This window comes from Malaya genurostris, chromosome 3 (assembly GCF_030247185.1).
Source record: "Malaya genurostris strain Urasoe2022 chromosome 3, Malgen_1.1, whole genome shotgun sequence".
Lineage (NCBI taxonomy): Eukaryota > Metazoa > Arthropoda > Insecta > Diptera > Culicidae > Malaya > Malaya genurostris.
In genome coordinates this window covers 220,781,317-220,804,185 of record NC_080572.1, presented here as the reverse complement: position 1 = coordinate 220,804,185, position 22,869 = coordinate 220,781,317, and the positions used below count along the sequence as shown (strand labels likewise).

The window sequence follows — 22,869 nt, the reverse complement described above, 5'->3', positions numbered from 1 at the left end:
CTGAAGAACTGCTGAAAATTGGAATGCATACCTCTACTTGTTCATCGAATATCTCGGCTTTGAAGGCTTGTATCATAAATCTACCGTGACAAAGTCTAGATAATTTAGTTTAGATGCGATTAGTACATAAAAACATATATGTTATCGCGATAAAAATAAAGTCTTATATTTTTCTGTGAAACAAAGTCAGTTTCAATGCATCCGCCATTTTTTTTTTGTTTTGGTTTCCTGATAGCATTCTGAAAAAGGAGAGAGAAGTAAAATTGGCTCGACAAGGCTGCCAAACACACAGACATTCAATTTTACGATGTGCAAAGGGAATTGAGCGAGCCACGTGGTCGATTTAAAACTCAACACGTGGCCCTATGTCCTCAGACCTGAATTGAACATGTGATTCGAAAAAAAGAAACACGTGAATCAAGTAGGCTCAGTGAAATTTTTGCACAAATCAGCTCGTTTGGCGATAAACGGTTTTATTAATAATCTTGTATTCATATTTTGCTCTCCAGCGGGCAGCAACATTGCATAACTCGATACGCGCCAAACAATCATCGGAGATCTAGCATGCATTGAATGGAAAATTTCCAATTCTAAACGAACCAATTTTCTAGTTTTTCTTTACTTTCTCGAAAGTTTTTCCTTAAGTACTGTAGCCTAAAACCTCCGCATAAATGTCACCTTTCGAACAAAAAAAAACATTCGAAGATCGGCCCACGCATACCAGAGAACATTAGCAACATACACTTTTTTCGCTATTATTTTATATATATTGATAGATAGATAGATAGATAGATTATTAGTCTTTTGGGTGAATATACTTATAAATACTTTTTTTTTCCACAGAACCGAAATACACAACAAATCTAAAATTCAACCACCTCGAGAGCACTGAAAAGATTGAATATCGACCCCGAAAAATCAAGAAAACCAGCAAATTACGTGTACGAAAGAGCAAGGAACGATTAAGGATATTTTCACCCGGAGTCCGAATATTTCAACACATGATGTTGCCAAAAAGGCCGAGTTACGTCAAGAAAACAAGGCAAGAGTTTAACTACGTGTATACAAGGCTCCGAACTTGCCGAAACGGGACAAAAAAATATTCCCGTGCTATGAAACTCTACATAGAGATGTTAAGATGCAAATGCTATGTGATTTTTTTCATGAAAACATTTATTTCAAATGGCAATATGCACTCTCAGGAACATCCATGTTATCAAAGAAATCATATTCTTAAGATATCCAGCTCTCACATTTCACGATCAATCGCAAGCAACATAATTTTTTACAAGAATGGCGCCCTCAGATGAGTCCGCATCTAATCTCGTACATAAAAGTAGAGAAGAGAAACGACATAAAAGCAGCACTGCGCACCCATATCCATATGACATGATATATTCAAAGTTACACCGTGCGATCACGTTGCTGAACTGAATACTGATTTCTCTCTAAGCTGACAGAGTCTGATATTATATAGGAAGGTTCAGGGGTTCACTAGGAAATTGAAACACTAAAATCTCAATTTACGCGAATTTAATGCCTTTTTTACTCGTTTTATTTGAAATAACGCGATTTTTACTCAATTTTGAATAATAAAAGAAATCTCAATCTTTATACACATACAAAACAAATATGGATATCGTGAAATGTACATTGATGAATTGTTTAGTTTCAAAAAATCTAAATAAGATCATGGGCATCCAGAAATTATCTGGAAAGCCAATATTGTATATAATCACTTTTATATGACTATTGAGCGCGTTAGTACTATTCACAGAAAATTGACATACTGTGATAAGATCTGTAGAAGAACTTGCACAATCAAAACCTCCTCGGAAAAGGCCTTAAGGTCTACCAACGTAACCGATAATCCATCCAAAAACTACCTAAAGTTCAGGTCTCAAGATCTACCAGTGTAACAAAGTGCATAACCGAACTCATCATTCTCGGTCCATATTCGTGAAGTCACATGCGATCAATAGGACAATTGAGATTGCTCTAGGCCATCTAAAAACTACCTGGAGTTATAGCTCTACGACTATGACCAGCATTGAAAAATTATACATAAGCTGCTGAATATTCGTGTAGATCTTAAGACCTGTTCTCACTGAAGTTCTTGGACGACTAGGAATGTTCCGAAAAAAGATCAAAACACACAAGTGAACAGTATGTAGTATCTAGGATCAGCCGTGTGGAATCCAACTAAACCTATAATAGGTCCACTGGGTTCCTACTTTCATGCGACAATTCCTGGAATTTCTCTTTTCTACTTTACCAAATTATCTCTTCATTCAACAAACAGTTTCTTCAAACATATTTTCTTCAATTTTGTCTAGATACTAGGTACTACTTTAAACTAGCTAAATTTATATTTTATTCTCAACAGTCAGCTTTCCAGATCAACCAACATAACAGTTTAACCATTTTTCGTGTTAAATAGCAATAATATAATGGAAATGATAAACAATCAATACGCACGTGAAGTCTGTTAGTCTTCGCTCAATGACTTCAAAAATGATTTAATATAATCTATGGAATAACTAATACACGTACTTTAGCTGATAAACATAGTTTTCGGATGAAGATTTCAATACGTCACTATAATGAATCAACCGTTTTGCATAAATGAGTATTGTAATTCACTCTAAGAGTATAGAAGTCAATCCCATTTAGAAAAGTTTTCCCTATTTTCGTTTTAGTCCACATTAAGTAAAAGACTACTTAGCATGAATACATTACATAGAAATTAAGGTTTATAGTGATTTTCTTGTTATAATACTGAACTTTGATTCCATGATGATTTGATTTTCTATATGGGAATATTTGTTCAAGCTAAGAATTGCAGTAAGCAGATTGACAACAGCTAGTATTCTTCACCGTCTTATTGAGAATTGCAGTGTGTTGGTATGCCAATACAGTGCACGTTTTCGCGTAAAACTTATAATGATCTTGTGCTTCAATGCGAACAGATTATCATTAGAAACGTCTCAAACTCTTCCAAAAATTCAGACTTAATTAAAATCACATGCGCCATTCCCAAGCGCGCGGGTTTGAAAAATGAGGTCCTAATTACAGTCACATAAATGCCTATACGTCCGAAGCGTATAGTCTCATTACCGCTCACAGCAGAAAGTCGCGGTCTCCAAGTGACACCGAACGTCGTCCGCATCACACCCTTAGCTATCGTGTGCGCAATTCTCAACGTCAAATTTTAACATCTCAATATTCAAAATAAATATCGCGCCTATAAAGCAAACATATGGGATACTAACGATGAAATGAAGCGATGATAATTGCTTGAAATAAGATCAAACGGGCACGAGAAGAAAATTGGAGGAGCTTGACAAACTAATTTAGAATATATTCAATGATGCATTCCTCGTGCAGACATAAAAAACTTATCTTGAGCATCAGGAAATATTCAAAAGCAACTTTCATCACTACATTTTATTTTTAACTTGGTAAAACAAAGAAAAGTTTTTTTTTGAAAAAAAAAATGAAAGAACACTTTCGAAAATCAAAACGTTGCAAAATACAATACTTATCTTAACAACGTATCTAAAAATATCCCCAAACCATCAGCCACCATTTAGCAGTAAGTGATGATGATCAACAGAGAAAATTAGTGCGACAGCACCCCGAACCGATCCGGAGCCGGCATACAAACACTTACCGTAGGGGTAACCCCGCACTAGGCAAGAAGATCATCATTCCTTCGGCAGTAATTAGCATGATTTATCGCCTTGCTCTGGGTAAATGATGTGAACGATTTCCAACGGACACGCCTACCGACGGTGACACTAGCCAATAGGGCGTTCCCATCGAGCCGCTCGGTCAACATACGCGGATAAGTGATAAAAATGAGCGTGCGAAGAGAGCAGGGAAGATGACAAGAATGGGAAACTGCAGCAGAAGATCGTATTCAACTGCGGGAAAACTGGTCTCTTCGCGGCTTCGTTAATGGAATAGGAGGCGCGCGAACGATTTTCCTAGATTTAGATAAATTTTGTGCGTCGACGAATTAACACGTGTAACGTACTGAGATCGTGCGCGAGTCAAGTGGAATAAAGATCGATTGAGTTGCGACTTTTCAATATGGATACGGTGAAAAATAGCAGTTCGACTAACATTAAAGTGAAAAATAACTTCAGTATTGAGCGCTTACTGGCCAAACCGGAAAGCCACGAATCTCTTATTCAGAATACTAGTACCAACATAGTGAGCAATGAAGACGATTCAACGGAAATACACGGTGTACGATCGAACGGTGAAATTTTCCGGGAAAATACTACATCGCCGGATTCCAGCTGTAACGAAGAGCCGATGGATAATTGCAGTGAAGCAGCGTCGGAGGAAAGTGCTTCAGGTTAGAGAAAATTTTTGTTCAGAATTGTTGGAAATCTTTTTTCAGCAACAAGGAATTATAATTCCATGATGTAAATTGTTCATTTTATCTAAATTTCATTAATTGTATAAATTGAGAAATAAATTCTTGGGCCATATTTAGTACTCATATTAGAACATCAAAAAGTATGCATTCTACTGGATTTGAAAGGAAACACTATCCATGGAAAATTATTGTTTAAGAATGTTTCAATAGCAAACATTAGATTTGATAAGAATACACTAGAATAAACAAGAAACAGCGAATAATTTGCTGATAACCTACCGATGGAATCCGTACACACTTAGAATATTTCGCAGTATTCGGCAATTTTTTTCAACAGCTGAACTTCGGTAATCAGTTCGGTAATTGAATTGAATTGAACTGTCAAACAACTACCGTAAACTGTAAACCAAATGGATCTAACAGATTGTTCGGTAATTTTTGTTTGTTTGTTTTTCTTTGGTTAAAATTCTGGATTTTCGGATTTCAAAAAACAACACATATTCACAAAAACGAATGGAGAAAATGGGTTTATTCCACGAGAAATTTAAAAAGTGTCAGATGTTCCGACTGACCGGAATTATGAGCGCCTTCCAAAACACTGCACAATCCGTCGAGTTCAACAAAAATTACCTTTGAACAATTTGTGTTGGCAGCAAGTGGCAAGTGATTCAAAATTATTTTCTGCCTATAAGTAAACAAAAAGCTGTTAGTGGCTCTAATTTCTTAAAAACTTTTATCACCTGTACCTCTATCCATTCGATGAACCCTTCAACATTTTTTTCGTTTGATTAATAAAAAGACACTCACTGAATATTTTAATAACTGTTTGACAGTTAGTTTCATGACAATCAGTTTTCACAGAAGTTCGGTTATTGGAAGATAACTTTACCAAACGGACAGTATGATTTTTACCGTATTCGGCGACTACTCAGGTTTACCGTATCAACTGTATATCTAATACAGAATTCTGTATTGAAAATTTACGTTAAACTGATCGTTCGGTAAAAATTTGCATAATTGTTGTAAAATAAAACCCATGTACCGAAATATCGGTTATTTCTATAGATTACCGAAAGATCTCGTCAAAAATATTACCGAACAAAGGAATTAAATCTTAGTGTGTAGGTTATAAAGTATTTTCAATTTTTCATAGTACTACCGAAAGATTCTTTTTACATACATTTAAAATTACAGGAAACAGAAACTATTGAAAAGAAATAAGGAATACTGGGACAAAAATGGACACTATCGATCTGGCGCAAAAAATAGCGCAGAAAAAATATAATAACGCGATTTTTTATTTATTTTCGCGATGATCGCGTAAAAAAGGTTTTACATGATGAAGAACATTTTTATTTATACGTATACAAAAAAAATCCAACATACTTCAGTGAATTGAATTATATAAAATGTACATTGCGGAATTGTATGGTTTTATCAAATCTATTGAAGATCTGGGGCATCTAAGAGTTTCCTTGGAAAAAAGAAATCAGTATATGAACGCGTGATTGTTGACTTTTGCATAACTTTTGAGTGCGGTATGTTCTCGTAATACGAAACCGATGACATTAGCTAGTTTCTTTTTTGTGCTTTATACTCGTGGTATCACATTCAATTGATTGGATCGTAACCAGCGTAACCAAGAGAATTATTCCGATTCTTATACACAGCTCATGTTCGTGATATCACATGCAAATCATTTGTTTATTGTGAATATTCTAGGGCATCCAAAATTTATCTGGAGTTCAGGCCTTAAGATCTATCAGCACAAAGGACTGCGTCAATGAACTTTTTGTCCTCGGTCCATACTCATGATACCACATGCAATTAATAAGCCTATTGTGAATGAACTACACCATCCAAAACCTATCTAGAGTTCAGATCGTAAGATCTACCGAAATAACAAAGTGCATTAAAAATCTAATTTTCACACTCCATACTCGTGATTCACTGAAGTCTTTGGATGACTTAAAATATACCTGAAACAGATCAAAATAGACAAGTAAGCAATATGTACCTCAATGACTATGAGTAGCATTGAAAAACTATACAAAAGCTGCGGATTGTTTGTGTGTATCTTAAGATCTGTTTTCACTGAAGTTCTAGGACTACTGAGAACATACCTGGAACAGCTATGAATAAACAAGTATGCAATGTGTAGAACTAAAAATATGAACAGCAAACAAAAATTGATACTACCGTTGTAGTTCGTGCTGTGGATTTTAATCTCTAAGGACCATATTCCAAGTAATTCTTGATCTTGGAATATCTCTTACCGATTTCCGTAATCTCAGAATATACTCAGATGGTCCTAGATGCTTTTGCGTATGAACATAGTTAGATTTTTCGTGTTATTCACTCTAAAATCGAAAATTGAAAAAAACCTTTTTTTACGCGAAAAATTTGAAATAACACGATGTGAGTAAAATACGTAAAATTACACGAAATTTAATTAACGCACCCCCGACATTGCGCGTAAATTGAGGGTCCAGTGTATCTTAAAATGGAAGAGACGAAATTATGAAACAGGAAACAACCAGACACGACCAAATATTGTGTGTAAATGAATTTTGTTAGCCTTATTGATATGTGAGAACTGTTTCGTAAATGAGCAATATCATTTCATCCTTAAATTACTTTGATTTGGTTAAATAAATATGTAAAAAAACTCAAAAAATATGTGAAATAAAATGCAATTGTTTTTTTAGTGAAGACCAAAATTTAAGTGAATAAAAAAAAGATTCACTCATAATATGATTCTCTGTCTGGCTTAGGGAAGAAATTCACACATGTGGAAATGCTGTCGCTTGAGTGTTCAATCTGGGAAAACTCTGCTTTGTGCTGTTGTTGTCGATTATTGTTAAGATACGTTTTAAAATCGTACACACGTCGTCGGTAACTTTTCTTATTTGTGATCTACGATTATGCCCGAGATTTTGGGATTTTCGGACTATTATGTTGGTACGTACTCGTTGAACTTTATAAAATCAACAAGTTTTTATAAAAAAAAACAACAATAAATTTACGACTCAGACCGAGCTTAGTGACCATTTCCGCCCCATCAAAAAGTGTCCATTTTGTCCCTGGGATATTCTACAACCAAAAAATTCTGGAATGAGAAAATTTCACTTTTGACGAAAAAATCGACACTTTCGCACTCATCGACTACTGTGCCTCAACTGAGGGGACGGCATGTCAAATGAACATAAGGGGCTGTCCATAAAAGACGTCACGCTTTTTTGGACGATTTTTGACTCCCCATCCCCCCTTTGTCAAAAATTGTCACAGAAGCAAAGATCCCCCACCCCCCCTATGTCACATGTCACGAATTCAAAATAAATAAAATTCATCTCAATACATTCTCAATATGTATGACAAACCATACAAATATCGATTTATTACATGCTGTCATTAGATAAAAAAAAAATCCCTAAAACTACAAAATCATCGGAATTATTTTATTAATATCAATTATATTTGGTTGGAATTGATAAAACATTTAAATCATCTGTTCTATTCCTCCTAGGGGTACATTGATATATTATTGTTTTAGGTAAAGAATAATATTTCCTTTGTGTAGCATACAGGTCTGAGAAAATAAAGACCAAAACCTCATCAAAATGAGATCACTGCCGAAGAATCTTTTCAAGATCAGTTGATCAGTGAATTTTTAATCACATCGATCAATATCGGTACTGATGTTCCGTCGCACAATGGGTAGTGATTTTGAGCAAAAATGATTCTTGATTTATGTAAGTTCAATCATTGGATGATTCGATAAGCTTTGATGTTGGTGGAGGAAAATCACATATGATCAAGATAAGACATGGCATGATCTACGTCTGAAATCGTTGATCTCCCGCCCTTTTTCAAATGGAGTACAATTGAATAAACTGCATCAGAATCAGATAAGAGAAATTCTTATGATATACTATTAACAATGCTAGAAAATCAAATTACTGAAAAAATTGTCAGTGCATAACTTAAGTTAAATCGTTTGAAGGCATCTTTTTCGTTTTTACTCATATTAGGAAAAATTTATTAATTTCGCTAATTTACTCGCCCCTCCATGCACTTTTGCTGATCACAGCAGAAATGATTTCCTGCATCATTCATTTCCGAATTTACAAGAAGAAGCTTTTATATCAACAAATACACGATTTTCTGTAGAATGGTAACGTTTATTGTGGAGATTTTTTCAGGAAATAGGGCAAAGCAGTAATATAATTAGGTATTTAAAAAATGCGCTCATTGAAAATATTGGACGTCACATTCCAGAAACCTCCCCCCCTTCCCCCTGTCACAAAAGGTCACGTTTTATGAAACACCCCCCTCCCCCTTGCGACGTGACGTCTTTTATGGACAGCCCCTAAGTCAATTGTAGTTAATGCTCGGGCCCACGGCTAAGCCGATAGGTTATGACATTTAGTGTTCGAATTGTTCCGAGTGGCCGGTTTCCTCTACATTTCAAAACAAATGTCACTTTTTACATTTATTACATTATATTTCAGATATGTTCCGAGAGTAAGAAGTGTGTCGAAAATAAGCTATCCACAAACTTTTCTTTCAAATTATGATAAAAAACGATATTCTATTCAAACTAAAAATTGATCCTTTATTGTACGAGTTTAAACTCGAGCATAATGGAAACCGGATGAAATTTAAGTTATTCCTTCACGAATTTTCGAACTTTTGATCGAACGCTCTTCATCGAGTTCTGGACAAGTGCTGCATCGCCATTTTTGGACGCTTGAGCCAAAATTTTTTTGAACTCCTGCACGTTCCCAGCTGCCTTACCAGCCTTCTTGAAGACCCTCTTCACGATTGCCCAGTAACGTTCGATCGGTCGAAGCCGAGGGCAATTTGGTGGATTGATATTTTTCTCAACGAAATTTATACCCTTTTCCGCAAGGCAATTGAGAGTGGTTTTGGCATAGTGAGCCGACGCTAAATCTAGTCAAAATAGTGGAGGTGTACTATGCTTCTTATATAAAGGCAGCAATCTCTTCTGGAGACACTCAGATCGATAGATTTCTGCCTTTATAGTTCCGGTAGTGTAAAAAATGGTTGACTTCAAACCACAGGACCATATTGCTTGCCATACCAGTACCTTTCGACCGAATTTCTCCACTTGAATCGACCAACCCGCTTAGCTTACATCCTCCCCAACGATGACAGTAAAGTATGGTGGTTCTGGAAGGGTTTTTGAGTCCTTCTTTACATAAGTCTCATCGGCCATCAAAACGCATGCATTCGGACACTGCAAAAGACGCGAATACAATTTCCGGGCTCTTGTTGCTGCTCGCTTCTTCTGTTCTACACTTTGTTTCGAGATTTTCTGCTTCTTGTAGGTCTTCAGGTGATTTCTTCTCTTGATACGTTGGATCATTCCGACACTAGTTCCTGCTTGTTTGGTCAAATCACGTATTGACATTGATTTCTGGTCTAGTTTCGGGTTTGAAAAGAAACAAGTTTTCTGCCTCTTCCTGGTTGCTCATCCAACGAATAGTGTTCTCCAAACTTATTAATGATGGTTTTACCACTGGCATGATGAATTCCAAACCGCTTTGCCAATTTTCGCATAGTAATACCCTTCTCACTGTGTCCAGAACCTTAATTTTCACTTCCTTTTCAATACGCAACATTTTGAAAACGCGGAATTTCAACCGCACAAACAAGTAAACATACGGAAGCTGACAGCCAAACGCACAGCATGCTGTGATCTGATCATAAAAAGCCATCACAAATACATGCGTACAACACAAATGTATGTGGATAGCTTATTTTCGATACACTCCTTACTTATATAAAGACTGTACTCGAATAAAATGCAGCAGACAAAAATGATCACCAATTTTCAATCGATTTTACGATACAGGACACGGTCGAATTATCGATTCCCAACTTTTTCGCGATCCATCTGTATGTATAACTTTTTGTCGAAGCACTTCTTGCTTGGAAGCCACTGACAAATTGTGATGAAATTTGCACAGGTAAGCATTGCAATACAAACCAGTTATACCTACGTTAAATTTCATTAATTTTTATTCGTGCAATAAAAAATTATTTGTGCAAGAGAATTTTCTACATGTTTTTCGAGTACAGGTTTTAGAACCGAAGCCAACATTTTGGTTCAAAAATATTCTTCTCAAACCCAATCCTCAAAGATTTTGTAAGATACATCGTATTTCGGCTACCACTCATTAAATTCATTCTGAAAATACTCATATCGTAAAGGTTTTCAAGAAATATATCAGTAAGCATCTAAAAGATGCAAATTTAGAATTATCGTTAACGACCTATTAACCGTACATGCTGCTGCAAAGTTGATATACGTTCACAAGAGACGAAATATTTAGCGGTAATCATTCTGACAATATCGATTGTTTCCCAAGTAGCAAATGTAACTTATCGAAATTTCAAGATGTTTAACAATTGGTTTAGAGTTGTTATTTACGTTAGATATGTCTAGAAAGATGGAGTAACTATAAAAATTGTGCAACTTATCAAAAACTTTCCAAACGGCTGTCATAATTGTATCGGACACAAAATACGTCGTAGTACAGCATCACATATGAAATAAAAACAAAAATCAATCGGATAATTTGTATTCGGTTTCCATCTCGCGAATAAAAATGAGCAACTTGTTTTTGCAACTCCAGCACATAGGCTTACCCAGATAATACCTACAGTGCGTATCACAAAAGTATTGTTGTTGATTTCAACTAGAAGATTTAAACTGATAAAAGAAAACAAAACGTAGAGCATTACTTCCTGAAATATTAACATGTTAATGTTTCCTGTTGTTTAGATAATATAACTCATTACGTTGCGTGAACCATTCTTTATACAACTCACTGTTACCATCGATGCCATATTGGAAAATATTCAAGAAAAATTCATTTCAGGATTTTTCAGGTTCATTAAAACATTAGTTTGATCAAAATCATCAAAAATTTTAAGAATGTTTGGATATATGTATTTTAAACACCATTCCGATGATTCTCATTAAAAATAATAGACTATTATTTTTACAGAAATTAGTATACAATCATCAAAACACGTTAATACAAAGACGCTTGAAAATTTCGGGCGTACGAATACGTAACAATGCAGTTCGTTGTCGATTTTTCATTGACCAAAACACAAAAGATCAACTCTACAAATGTAGCATTACCATTTTTCATGTGCAGATTATTTAACCAGGTCCAGGTTTGTGTTAAGAGCAGTTGTATTGAAAATCAAATGTGAAACTTATCAATCAGAAATTAAGTTTGTTATGTTTTTGTAAACGTTATTCCATTTCTTGTTTACATTACGTAGTAGTTTTCACGAGTTTCACTATTGTTTTTTCGTTGATTTTATTACTGCTTTTGTGATGGGATCGACGCATGAATTTTTGTATCCATCGTTGATATCAGCATTAGTAATGTTACTAAAAAACTGATTGTATAAATGTCAAAAAATAATGACCGATATCTAATTTGATAATGCTATTGAACATTTGAAGTTTGCTGTCATTGTATACAACTTTCACTCGGATTCTTCTTTTCAAACAAAACTGACATCTAGATTAAAAAAAAACGGAAAATGAAACTTTGCTAAAATAGGTAGTTGTTTATCAGTAATTTAGTAGGGACTTTCATTTGAATGGACTTGCAAAAGGAACTTCGTATGATTGTTGTTTCCGAATGTAGCGTCTAGAACCTGATTAGCGAAAAGAAAATTGTTCTAAGAATTTCTAGATGATCAGACCTGAGACTGGCAAATCATGCCTCGATGTATTACTGTGGGAAAAAATTGTAAGACTTTGTTTATAATATCAAAATTCTTTTCTTATTCTTTCAAATCCAAAGTAATCCCCCCTGGTCTCAATACACTTGTGCCAACGCTTTTTCCAATCCTCGAAAAAGTTGTTGAAGTTAATTTCCGGAATAGCGTTCAATGCGTGTAGCGATTCACGTTTGATGTCTTCAATTTCCGGTTTCCCCGGAGCGGTCGTTTGAGTTTGCTGAATAGCCAGAAGTCACACGGAGCTAAATCAGGCGAAAACGGTGGTTGCGGAATGATGTTAGTTGAATTTTTGGCGAAAAAATCACGAAGAGTCAATGAGTGACTTTAAACCAATCGTGCTTTCACTTTTCTTAGGCCCAAATGATTTTTAAAAATGGTTTTTTCCTTCCAATATTCCAACGATCAAAGTAAGATCTCTGACTGACAAAATAGAATTATCACCGGAGGCCTCTTGCACCATTCTGAACGTTTCAGCGCCAGAAATTTGATTCCGCACTTAAAATTTAATGGAACTTCTTTGTTGAATAATTTCACTCATTCAATCGTCGATTGCACTTTTAATACTTCAGAAAACAGACGTATACAGAACACTAATGAATATTTTGACGCAACGCTTGGCACAGATATCACTGACAGTCATATCTTTTCTTGATCTTGTTAGTTAATGGCCAGAAAACTCATTTCGGTTCCCGGTTCCGGAAATAATGGTTAAAAAACCAATAATGGAAATTACTTTATTTCGATTTTTCACAGACTGTTCGACCGGTTTTCAGAAACTTAGATTCAAACGAACGATTTGATCATCCCATAGATTACTATAAAAATTTATATGGATTGGGGTCCAAACTAAGTGGTTTAGGCTATACCGGTTCTTAAACTCCGGTTCCAGAAGTACCGGAAGTAGTGGTCAAATGAATGCATTAATAGTATGTATCAAACCAACCGATAAAAGTGTTCGATTTCGGGAGGGGCCAGTGCCTCTTCGGACCCCCTCTGAGTACGTGCCTGAATGCCAAACAACCCGATTCCGGCTATCCTGGTTCTCGGATTTCCATTCCGAAAATACCGAAAATAGTGGTCATATATACTAAAATGGATTTTACTCATTTTGCTCAGCGATGACTTGGCCGATTTTCAACTCAGATTCAAATGAAAGATCTTGTGGTTCTACTAAAAAAAATTCAATGCAACAAAATTTTACACCGTCGTTCAAAATACGTTGCCAAACTCGTAGAAAGTTTTCTGAATTTGAATAAAAACTAATAGAGTGTATATGTCATGTTAGTTGACGATCAATGACGACTCTAATAATCAGAGACGTGCGAAGAGAAAATCCACAAAACTGGAGCCCTGGCTAATTGGATGAACTTCGAATGACTTTGATTTCGAATTCAAAAACTTGAATTCGTATCAATTCAATATTCAATATTCTAAAATTTGAGTGTTACATGTGTTTGTGTTTATAAGTTGTAGTTGAAAAATACATTTACAGAGAAAATTACATTTTGTTCACTTGTAATGCAGGTGTTTTCTGCAGCATCGGTCTGATTGATGGTTAGAAATTTTAGACACACTTCTCCGTGGAGTTCCAAATTGTCTTTTTTTTGGGCCTTTTGTTTGTAAAAATCGGTTGAGCCATTTCGGAGAAAAGTAACTGAGTTCCGTTTTAGAGTTTTCGATTCATATTTCCAATAATTCCGAACCACCAAAATCGATTTATATGGTCAGCAACTTACAGGACCTATACATTAGAACAGTTTTGAACACAATGCAGAAGAATTTTTCCTTATTTTGCATCGTCGCTTTAAATGATTGCTCGACATTTTGAATACTCATCACACAGTAGTTCCGGAAATCATATTCGGACAAAAAAAAGAATTGTAAATCTGAATTGCTACCTGTACGAGCAGGTGTACCGCAGGGTTTGAGCGTAGCTCCAATCTTGTATAATATTTTCACTTCTGATCTTCCAAGTCTACCCGTTGGTTGTCAGAAATCGCTATTCTGTGACGACAAAAGTCTGTTAGCCACAGGTAGAAATCTAAGAGTGATCTGCAGTCGCCTACAAAGAAGTTTAAATATTTTCAGTGATTATCTGTCAAAATGGAAAATTGAACTAAATGCAGCAAAAACGCAATTAATTATCTTTCCTCATAAGCCAAGAGCTTCTTTTCTTAAACCAAACAATACTCACATTCTAAAATTGAATGGCTTGGAATTGACATGGTCTGATCAAGCAAAATACTTAGGTTTAACGTATGACAACAAACTCACTTTCAAGGATCACATTGAAGGAATCCAGGCAAAGTGTAATAAATATATTAAATGTTTATATCCTCTTATAAACAGAAATTCTAAGCTCTGTCTGAAAAACAAATTATTAATTTATAAATAAATTTTCATACCAGTCATGCTTTATGCAGTACCAATTTGGTCAAGTTGTTGTTCCACCAGGAAGAAATTTTGAAGCGTCCTCCCTGGTTTAGTACAAATGAGTTACATAGACACACAAATATAGAACCATTAGATGTAATGCCATATAATATTATAAGCAAATTTCGACAAAAATCGATGTAATCTTCAATGATCTTCAATTAAATTGGTTCGCTCTCTGTATTGGTTAGTAAGTTAGTATATAAGTTAACTTTCCTCATTACACAATACAAGTAGGTTTAGAATTTTCCCTACATCACAGAATTGCGGAAGCAAATGATGTCTTCATGGTAATAAACAAATCATGTATATAATAGGGCTGCAAAGTCACCACTTGTGGCTGAACACCCAATTTAAATCTTAATAATTTAATTTTAACTCATATTCCAATAAAAAGTTATTTAAAAAATATATTCGGGCAAATTTCAAGAATTTTGCAAGAGATCGTAAAATCTATAACTTTGTGTAAATCGGTTACGCCATCTCGGAGAAAAGTTTGTGAGTTACGTTTAGAAGGTTTTTGGCCCCTATTTTCGATACTTTCGGAACCGGATTCCATGCACCGGTATATTCGATGTGAGTTTGTGTGATTGTCAACTTGCCATATCTTGTAAAATAAAGGAATTTATTAACTATTTTTGAACAATTAATAAATTCCTTTATTTTACAAGATATGGCAACAATCATCTTTACTCATTCTTCTATAAAAGCAAACTATTGAATTTTCAGCATTTGTCACTCGACACCCCGTAGTCCGGAACCGGAAATCAGATCCATATGGAATTCAAAAATGCTCTTTGGGGCAAGAGTGGTTTTTGTTTGAGCCTAAGTTTGCGGAAATCGGCTCGACCATCTCAGAGTAATGTGTGTGCATATTTGTGTAATTTTTCCACACATTTTCTATTTCTATTTCGGAATCGGAAGTGCAAAATTTAAATCAATTCTATGGGACAATGGTGTTTCTTATTTGAGCTTAAGTTTGTATAACTCGGTTCATCCATCGGAGAAAAATGAGTGCATATTTTTGTCACATACACACAGTTCGTCACTTGGCCCTTCTGGCCGCAGTTCGAAATCCGGTTTTCACAGTGATTGCACAGTGATTTTCTACAATTAATTAAATAATGATTTCAAACAATAGATATTTATGTCATCAAAAATGCATTACAATTTGGTTTTCTGCTCCTGCTCTTACATGCTCGAACAATTACTAATATTAAACAATTTTTGGAAATAGTTATTTAATCAAATCAGCGCATGGTTGAAGTTTAGTTCATAAAACAGTTGGTTTAAGCAACTAGAAAGCTTCTAATATTTAAACAATTTTAGAATTTATATCTTCATCAGTTTTTTCAACCCAGCTGATTGCTGATTTGAATGACGTGTGCATTCAATCAACTGTTTAGCTTTGGAAACAAAAATGTCATTTTAAAAATCTCTGCACAAACACTAATTCAAAATTCATTTCAGTCACATGATCCGCTCGTTTTTTTTTTGTTTTTATTTAAGCTCATGATTCCAATTCACGTTCTCAACAAAAATTCTGTTTTCCTAAGATTGTAAATTTAACTGTCAGCATTGTTGAACTAAGCATTCGGTAAAAAAAACAGTAACAGATATACAGGCTTACATATGAACTGTGTGTAAAATTTGCTCAATCAGCGTGGCGAACCCTTGCAGATGTCACCACGATCGACACGAGGTGCCACCACGATTTGGGTGGCGCTTTTACATGAGCCACAATTTTGGGTGCAACATTCACTTCACGCTAGATTTTCGTTTTGCTGTTGGTTAAAATGACAAGTTTATTTTTGTTCTATTCGTGGAAATCGTGTGATAAGTGTTAAAATTGTTGTAGTTGGAATATTTCTAAAACAGGCAGGAGGATTTTGTCATAATTCCGGAACGTTGTGGAACGTTTTGAAAGATCGTGGCGAACCTTCGAGTAGGTGGCAGTAGTGTTTCCAAAGTATAGCAAATTTGAAATTTACAGAGGATTTTAAAAAAATTTTGCTCACCATTATCAAAAAATTATCTCGCCATTATAAAAATCAACAAGATAAAACAATATTCTACACGATTTGGGATATATAACGCTTCATACAAAAAGTGGATACGAAGAGTTATTTCAGTTTCATTAGACGGTTATTCACTTCTAAATAAGTTGAGTACTCCCAATCCGTATTAAAATTTTGATCTGATTCAATAAGATTGAATGATGATGCTATGAATAGCTTCGAATTAGTTAGTGAACGGGGAGAACAAACAAGATTAGCCCACTCAACATTCGAATATAACGATGTTCATAAATCAGTTGAAAGTAAACTGAAACAGTTTTTGGCAGTCAACCTAACCAAACCGACATTCCAACACCCAAAAACTATATTTGGACTGATTCAACGGAAAACAACGGCTTCCTTTCGTCTTTCATGTACAGGCGCCTCAAGACACCAGAGAAACTAAACTGTGTTAGGCAGTGCATAGAGGTAATTAGAAAACGATTAAATGCCTTTTAAAAATGATTGATGACTATTCGGAAAGAAAAGAATTTGTTAGCTCGAACACATATATATATTCTATTTTGAAATGGCACAGTTTGTACCAGAAGCAGTCTTAATTTAGATAATTAGAACATGTTTACTAAGATCTTCGTCTTATGACTAAATCAATATTTTGTATTCTCATTGTTTCCAGGAGCAAACGACGATCGGAAGAAACGGCCAAGAACTGCATTTTCCGCCGCCCAAATAAAAGCACTGGAAACGGAGTTCGAGCGAGGGAAATATCTTTCGGTGGCGAAACGAACTGCCTTGGCGAAATCATTGCATCTCACGGAAACACAAATCAAAATCTGGTTTCAAAACCGACGGACAAAATGGAAACGAAAGTACACAGCGGACGTGGAACAACTCGCTTCGCATTACTACTCCCAACTTGGGATAGGGAATTTCGCTCGACCGATGGTAGTCGGTGATCGGCTGTGGCTTTTCAGTCAAAGTCCCAGTGGTCCAACTCCAGTGCAATCACTTCTGCTTAACTCACCTTCACCGCCTCTAAACGCTGGTCATCCAGCAATGCGACAATTTCAGCCCATTCCTCCGAACCAACCGCCGACATTTGCGGGTCGCCTCAGCAATGGTTACACTGTGAACTACCTCCCGAAATCAAATATGCCTACTCAACCGTCTGGTTTTCTAAGTCGCCTACCGGCCTCATTTAAGCCGATTCCTATGGAAGAAGGTATCAATTTTTATAAGGGTCCACCGGAAATGATGGATAGTTATTATGGGCCACTAAAGTTCGGTCCAACGGACCTAGTAAATGAAGATCATTCACCAGTCAGTAGTGGCTCTGGTATAGCAGATTTGGAACGAGCTTTCGGCAATCCTAGTGAACTACTGGGTTGCCATACGACAAAGGTACCAGCTTTAATGGTTCACTGTGACCCCAAAGAAGATAACAGAATGACAGATGGGGGCACGGATTCATCGAGTGATATAGACTGTGAGGAAGTTGACGTGAAAGAATGAGCATTCTGTTTAGATAATCTTGTGTAAGGCGTATTTTACTGCAATATTATATTGCATGCAATTATTATCATTTTGATACGTGATATCATCAAGTGTAAATATATTGTCAACAAAGTTTAATAAATAATAAAAAATAAACTGTGTTAGGGTCTTTGCTTTTTTATTGTTATTTACAAGCTAACTATTCAACCGTTCAATATAAACTGTTATGCTAATTGATGTAAAACGATTCCTTTATAGGGTAAAGTGTTATAATATGTACCCCTTAAGAAAACATGGAGATATTTCTAAATGTACTGATATATTCTCGTCGAGAATGTATGTATTTCTTTGCAATACGCCTGAGCAACATAATTTTCATAGGCATAATGCCCCAGCAGCCGTATAATATGCCTCACAACAAATCAGTGGTATACAAGAATGATGGAATATGTCCCTTGAAATGTCGATATAGAAGAAAAACAGATAAACAAGATATTCTTTGCATCTGAAATCAATTGCATAATCAATTAATTACAATTGAAAACCAACATTTTTGATCCTCCCAACGCTACATTTTGTTTTAATAATCGTTATAAATCTTTAAAACAATATTTTAACTCGAAGCATACTGTTGAATCGAAGGTGGGGCGTAATGTCCGTTAAGTGACTGTTAAGAGAGAAATCGTATATCAAATAAATGGCTTTGTTTCTCTGGATTTTTATACTGTAAATAGAGACATTAGCACTGCTAAAAGTTAATTACTAAGTAGCAACCGACCATTAGACGTTTTACACGGTTAAAATGCTTGTTTAGTCAAAGCAAAACGTTACATCGAAAAACTGCCTAATGATATTTTCAGTTTTTTCATATTTTCCAGCAAACGACAACTGCCAAACTTGTATAGCAGAAAGATCTTACGAAAAGATAGAGTTTGTGATAAAATTTTTGTTTCAAAAAGTCTTGAATACTTAAAAAAGTAAGGGTGACGTTTTGTCCAGCAGGAGTGTTTTGGCAAGCAGGGACGCTTTACAATGCTTTCCCCTACCGGCGTTTTCGAACTGAGGAGCTTACCTTTTACTAAGGGACTATCATTCAAATAAACAAAATCACCATTTCGTAGTGCATTCTAACCTCAAAGATTTTTACCGACTGTGCGCAGCTTGTTTGTTGTTACACATTCATGCTGCGCTCTACACCCACTCAGCAATCGATAATATTTTGTTAGTCGTTGAGCGCGAAATAATCGAAAATTTTTTCATTGCTAAATTCGTGTCCGGCAATGTTTGTATTCGGTTTTTGCATTCCATAATACTCAAACGGGTTTTCCAAACTAAGTTCCACTTATTCGACCTTTAGCATTCAGTCGTTCATTTGATCAAAGCAAACATGTCAAAGTTCAACTCATAGTGTTCAGCCAGAGTGAGCGTGGAACGCGGCGCGAAACAGTCATTTAATGTCATGTACACTGATATTATTGATTATTGCGTCTTTGTTTCTGCAATTACATCACGTTTTAAAAATGCAAAAAAAACTAATGGAAAAAAATATCTATGTTTGAACATGAATTCTATTGATCATGTTCATTTTAACTAAACATAGATATTTTTTTCCATTAGTTTTTTTTGCATTTGTTTTCTTATTCTGTTTAATTCTAATCATACCTGTGTTAATTGCATAATGTTCAGGATAATTTTCGTAATACTTTTGTATATAAAAAACATTTGGTCTCATAAACCTGGATATAATTGAAACGGATATTTAATACAAATTGATATTCATGTGTTATTGATATAGAATTCCGCGTTATCGGAATCTCTTATAGTTTTGATGTGCATGTAGAATAAACGTAGCATTAAATGAATATAGTTTCATTTAAAGTTCACAGTTTTTTTACACTTATTTCATAAGTTATTGAAGTTCTCATAAAAATTGTGTGTTTTGCAATCAGTGATAGACTATGCGTATTACGAGAGACCGAGGCAAAACACGCCAATTTTTGGAAATTGATAAAAAAACATTCATGACAACTATATTTTAACCCAGATTATCTATATCGCCGATTGAAACATTTTAGCTATAATTTGTGATTTGAAAAAATATGCCTTAGTTATTGTACCAAGGCGCGATGAAGTGACCAACCCGAAATCTAAACTGTAAAAAACCGCGTGGATAATCCGAACTTCCTATGAGGCTAAGCCGGACTATAAAGTTTCACACAAAAATGAAGTAGGGAGCCACATCTCAAAATAACTTTATGGGCGCAAAGAAAATTAAACCATGTTCGAATGGATTCTCTGTTGGTTTCAATCTTTCGTGAGATATAATCCCTCTTGCCGAAAATAATGGTACTATCTCGAAACTTGACACCCTGATGTACCAAATAATTTATGCTGACAATGACTTTAGAGTCTTTTTTGAAAGCTATTTGATTGTTTCGCTACATGTTTTGCTTAAATTATTTAAAAATCTAGTTTTAATAAGTGATCAAAAATAGGATAGAAATAAATATATCAATCTTTAGGTATGTTTCAAAAATCCGATAAGTTCAAGTCATAATTTTTTGCGCGAATGCGAAAAGCAGGTCCAAGAAAATAGTATCTGGGATCGTTTGAAAATACAATATTGGGGCTACCGGTTTATTTATATTCCTTAAAATTCCTTACAATATGAATATTTTCGGAACGGAAAACTTTTTTGTCCGGTTTTGCCTCGCATAGACAATTAATTTTCGAGACGCAATAATGATTTTATTTTGCACTTAATCGAAAGCATTCGATAATCACTGGATTCAGCATTGATAAGAACAAGTTTGACACCAAACTGAATTGAATCAGCGTCTTTCAGCTATCTGATGTCTGTCTGTCACATGAAAGTGCGTTTACAAATTCATTCCGAAGTTAGAAATCATTGCTGGTTTATAAGATGTTTAAGTTATCCGGTCTAGCCCCAGTCTCATCTACACATGATGTCATCGTGCTTAATTTGATCAGTGTTCTGTTAGCGACAGGTTTGCTTTGATCAAATGCAGCTAGCTCGCTCGCGCGTCTTGACATATCGCACTACGTTTTAATTTTTTGTAATAAAACATAAAATTTATACTAATAGTACTGTTGTTGTACCGTTGAATTCCACTATGTTATATCACGTCATTACACTCTCACAAAGTCACTATTTTCACAGTCACTATTTTTCCGAAAGTGTTTCAAACGTTATAATACAGATACGTATTTCGGAATGCTATTTGCATCCTTCTTCAGTGTATCGGTTATTTAATAAAATTTATATCTTTTATCGACACATTTTCAATGATAGGGAAAGGACGCGGACGTATCGGAATCCCCACCACCACCATATTATCCACTGTTCTACTGCATAACCTTCTATTGAACGCCGATGTCCGAAAATACATTCTCTACAAAAAAATTTGAACCACATATGAATTTTCGTAAAATAAGGTTTATGAACGGTTGGCAGTTGAAAAGGCCTATCTAGTCAAGAGATGCCTCTACAAACAAGGATTAGTTCACCGTCGAAATTATTGCGTCTTTGTTTCTGCAATAACATCACGTTTTAAAAAACCTTTGCCGTTTCGTCAATTGTAAGTTAGTCCATTTAGTGAAGTGAACATATAAAAATTCTTATCAAGTAAGTAGCACTTTCATTACTTTGTTTTGAAAAAAATATGCTGCTGAATCCCATCAAATTTTCGTTTATGCTTACGCGGAACATGCTCTATCGGCCGCGATTTATGAACGTTTATTTATACGATTTAAAAATGGGAATTTCAGTATGATAGACATAGAACGCACGTGTCAACCCAGAAGTATTGAAAATGCCGAAATGCAAGGATTGTTAAACGAAAACAATACCCAAAGTCAAAAACAAATTGCGGAGAGGTTAAACGTTAGTTACCAATCCAATTCTGGTCGTCACGGCATAAGAAAAATTCATAATGAGCAAAATGTTGTTTTCACGGTATTAAACAAAGAATTTCCTGCTCCGGATCGTAACAAAAGATAAAAAATGAACTTATTTTGAGAATTCCAAGAGCAGAAACTCAATTTGGAAAGCTCTGCATGTGGTAGGACGGGACTACGAACTTCTCAGACCAAGCAATAATGTGAATACTAATCGCTACCGACAGCAAATGATGAAATTGAATCAAGTATTGCTTGTAAAACGACCAGTATGCTCCACAAGGTATGAGAATGTCATTTTGCAGTATGACGACGCACCCGCACACACGGCAAAAGTCATGATCATAACACACCCACTATACTCTTCAGACTTTGCTTCTTACGTTTATCACTTCACTACTTATAAAGATGTGGAAAATGGCTTCATGACAGGATCGCTTCACAAGATTAATAGTTCTTGCGATGAAGTATTCGTGAGTTGGAGAAAAGATGAAAAAATGCTTAGTTTTTGAAGGTAACCATTTTGAATGAAGTATCTTGAACCTATTACTTCTAATTAACATGTATTTTCATTAAAAATAAAATGAACTAGCTCAACTGGTATAGTTTCATGACTTGCTACTGAATATTTCCTAGATCCAACTTCCGGTTCGGGATTAATTGGGTAGAATGTAAAAAATAAAATGAAAAACAAGTGCGCTCTCAGACACCGCTAGAGTGATAGTACAAGTTTAAATGAAAGGTCTTTTAGTCCCAAAGCCTGCTGTTAAGTTTTATTAGGATCCACTTTCGGTTCCGGAGAAACGAGGTCAAATGTGATAA

General features: G+C 35.3%; 1 protein-coding gene across 3 annotated transcripts in view; it reads left to right on the top strand.

The window, feature by feature from the left end:
- Nucleotides 1-18,223, top strand: part of LOC131435765 (homeobox protein bagpipe) — a 56,246-nt gene extending 38,023 nt beyond the window's left edge. For all 3 annotated transcript variants that reach the window (XM_058603955.1, XM_058603953.1, XM_058603954.1), the window contains 2 exons: nt 844-4,366; nt 17,312-18,223. In XM_058603955.1, coding sequence (XP_058459938.1) covers nt 4,096-4,366; nt 17,312-18,147 — 1,107 coding nt within the window. In that variant the 5' untranslated portion in view covers nt 844-4,095 and the 3' untranslated portion in view covers nt 18,148-18,223. The remainder of the gene's footprint in view (nt 1-843; nt 4,367-17,311) is intronic.
- The last annotated feature ends 4,646 nt before the right edge of the window (nt 18,224-22,869 follow it).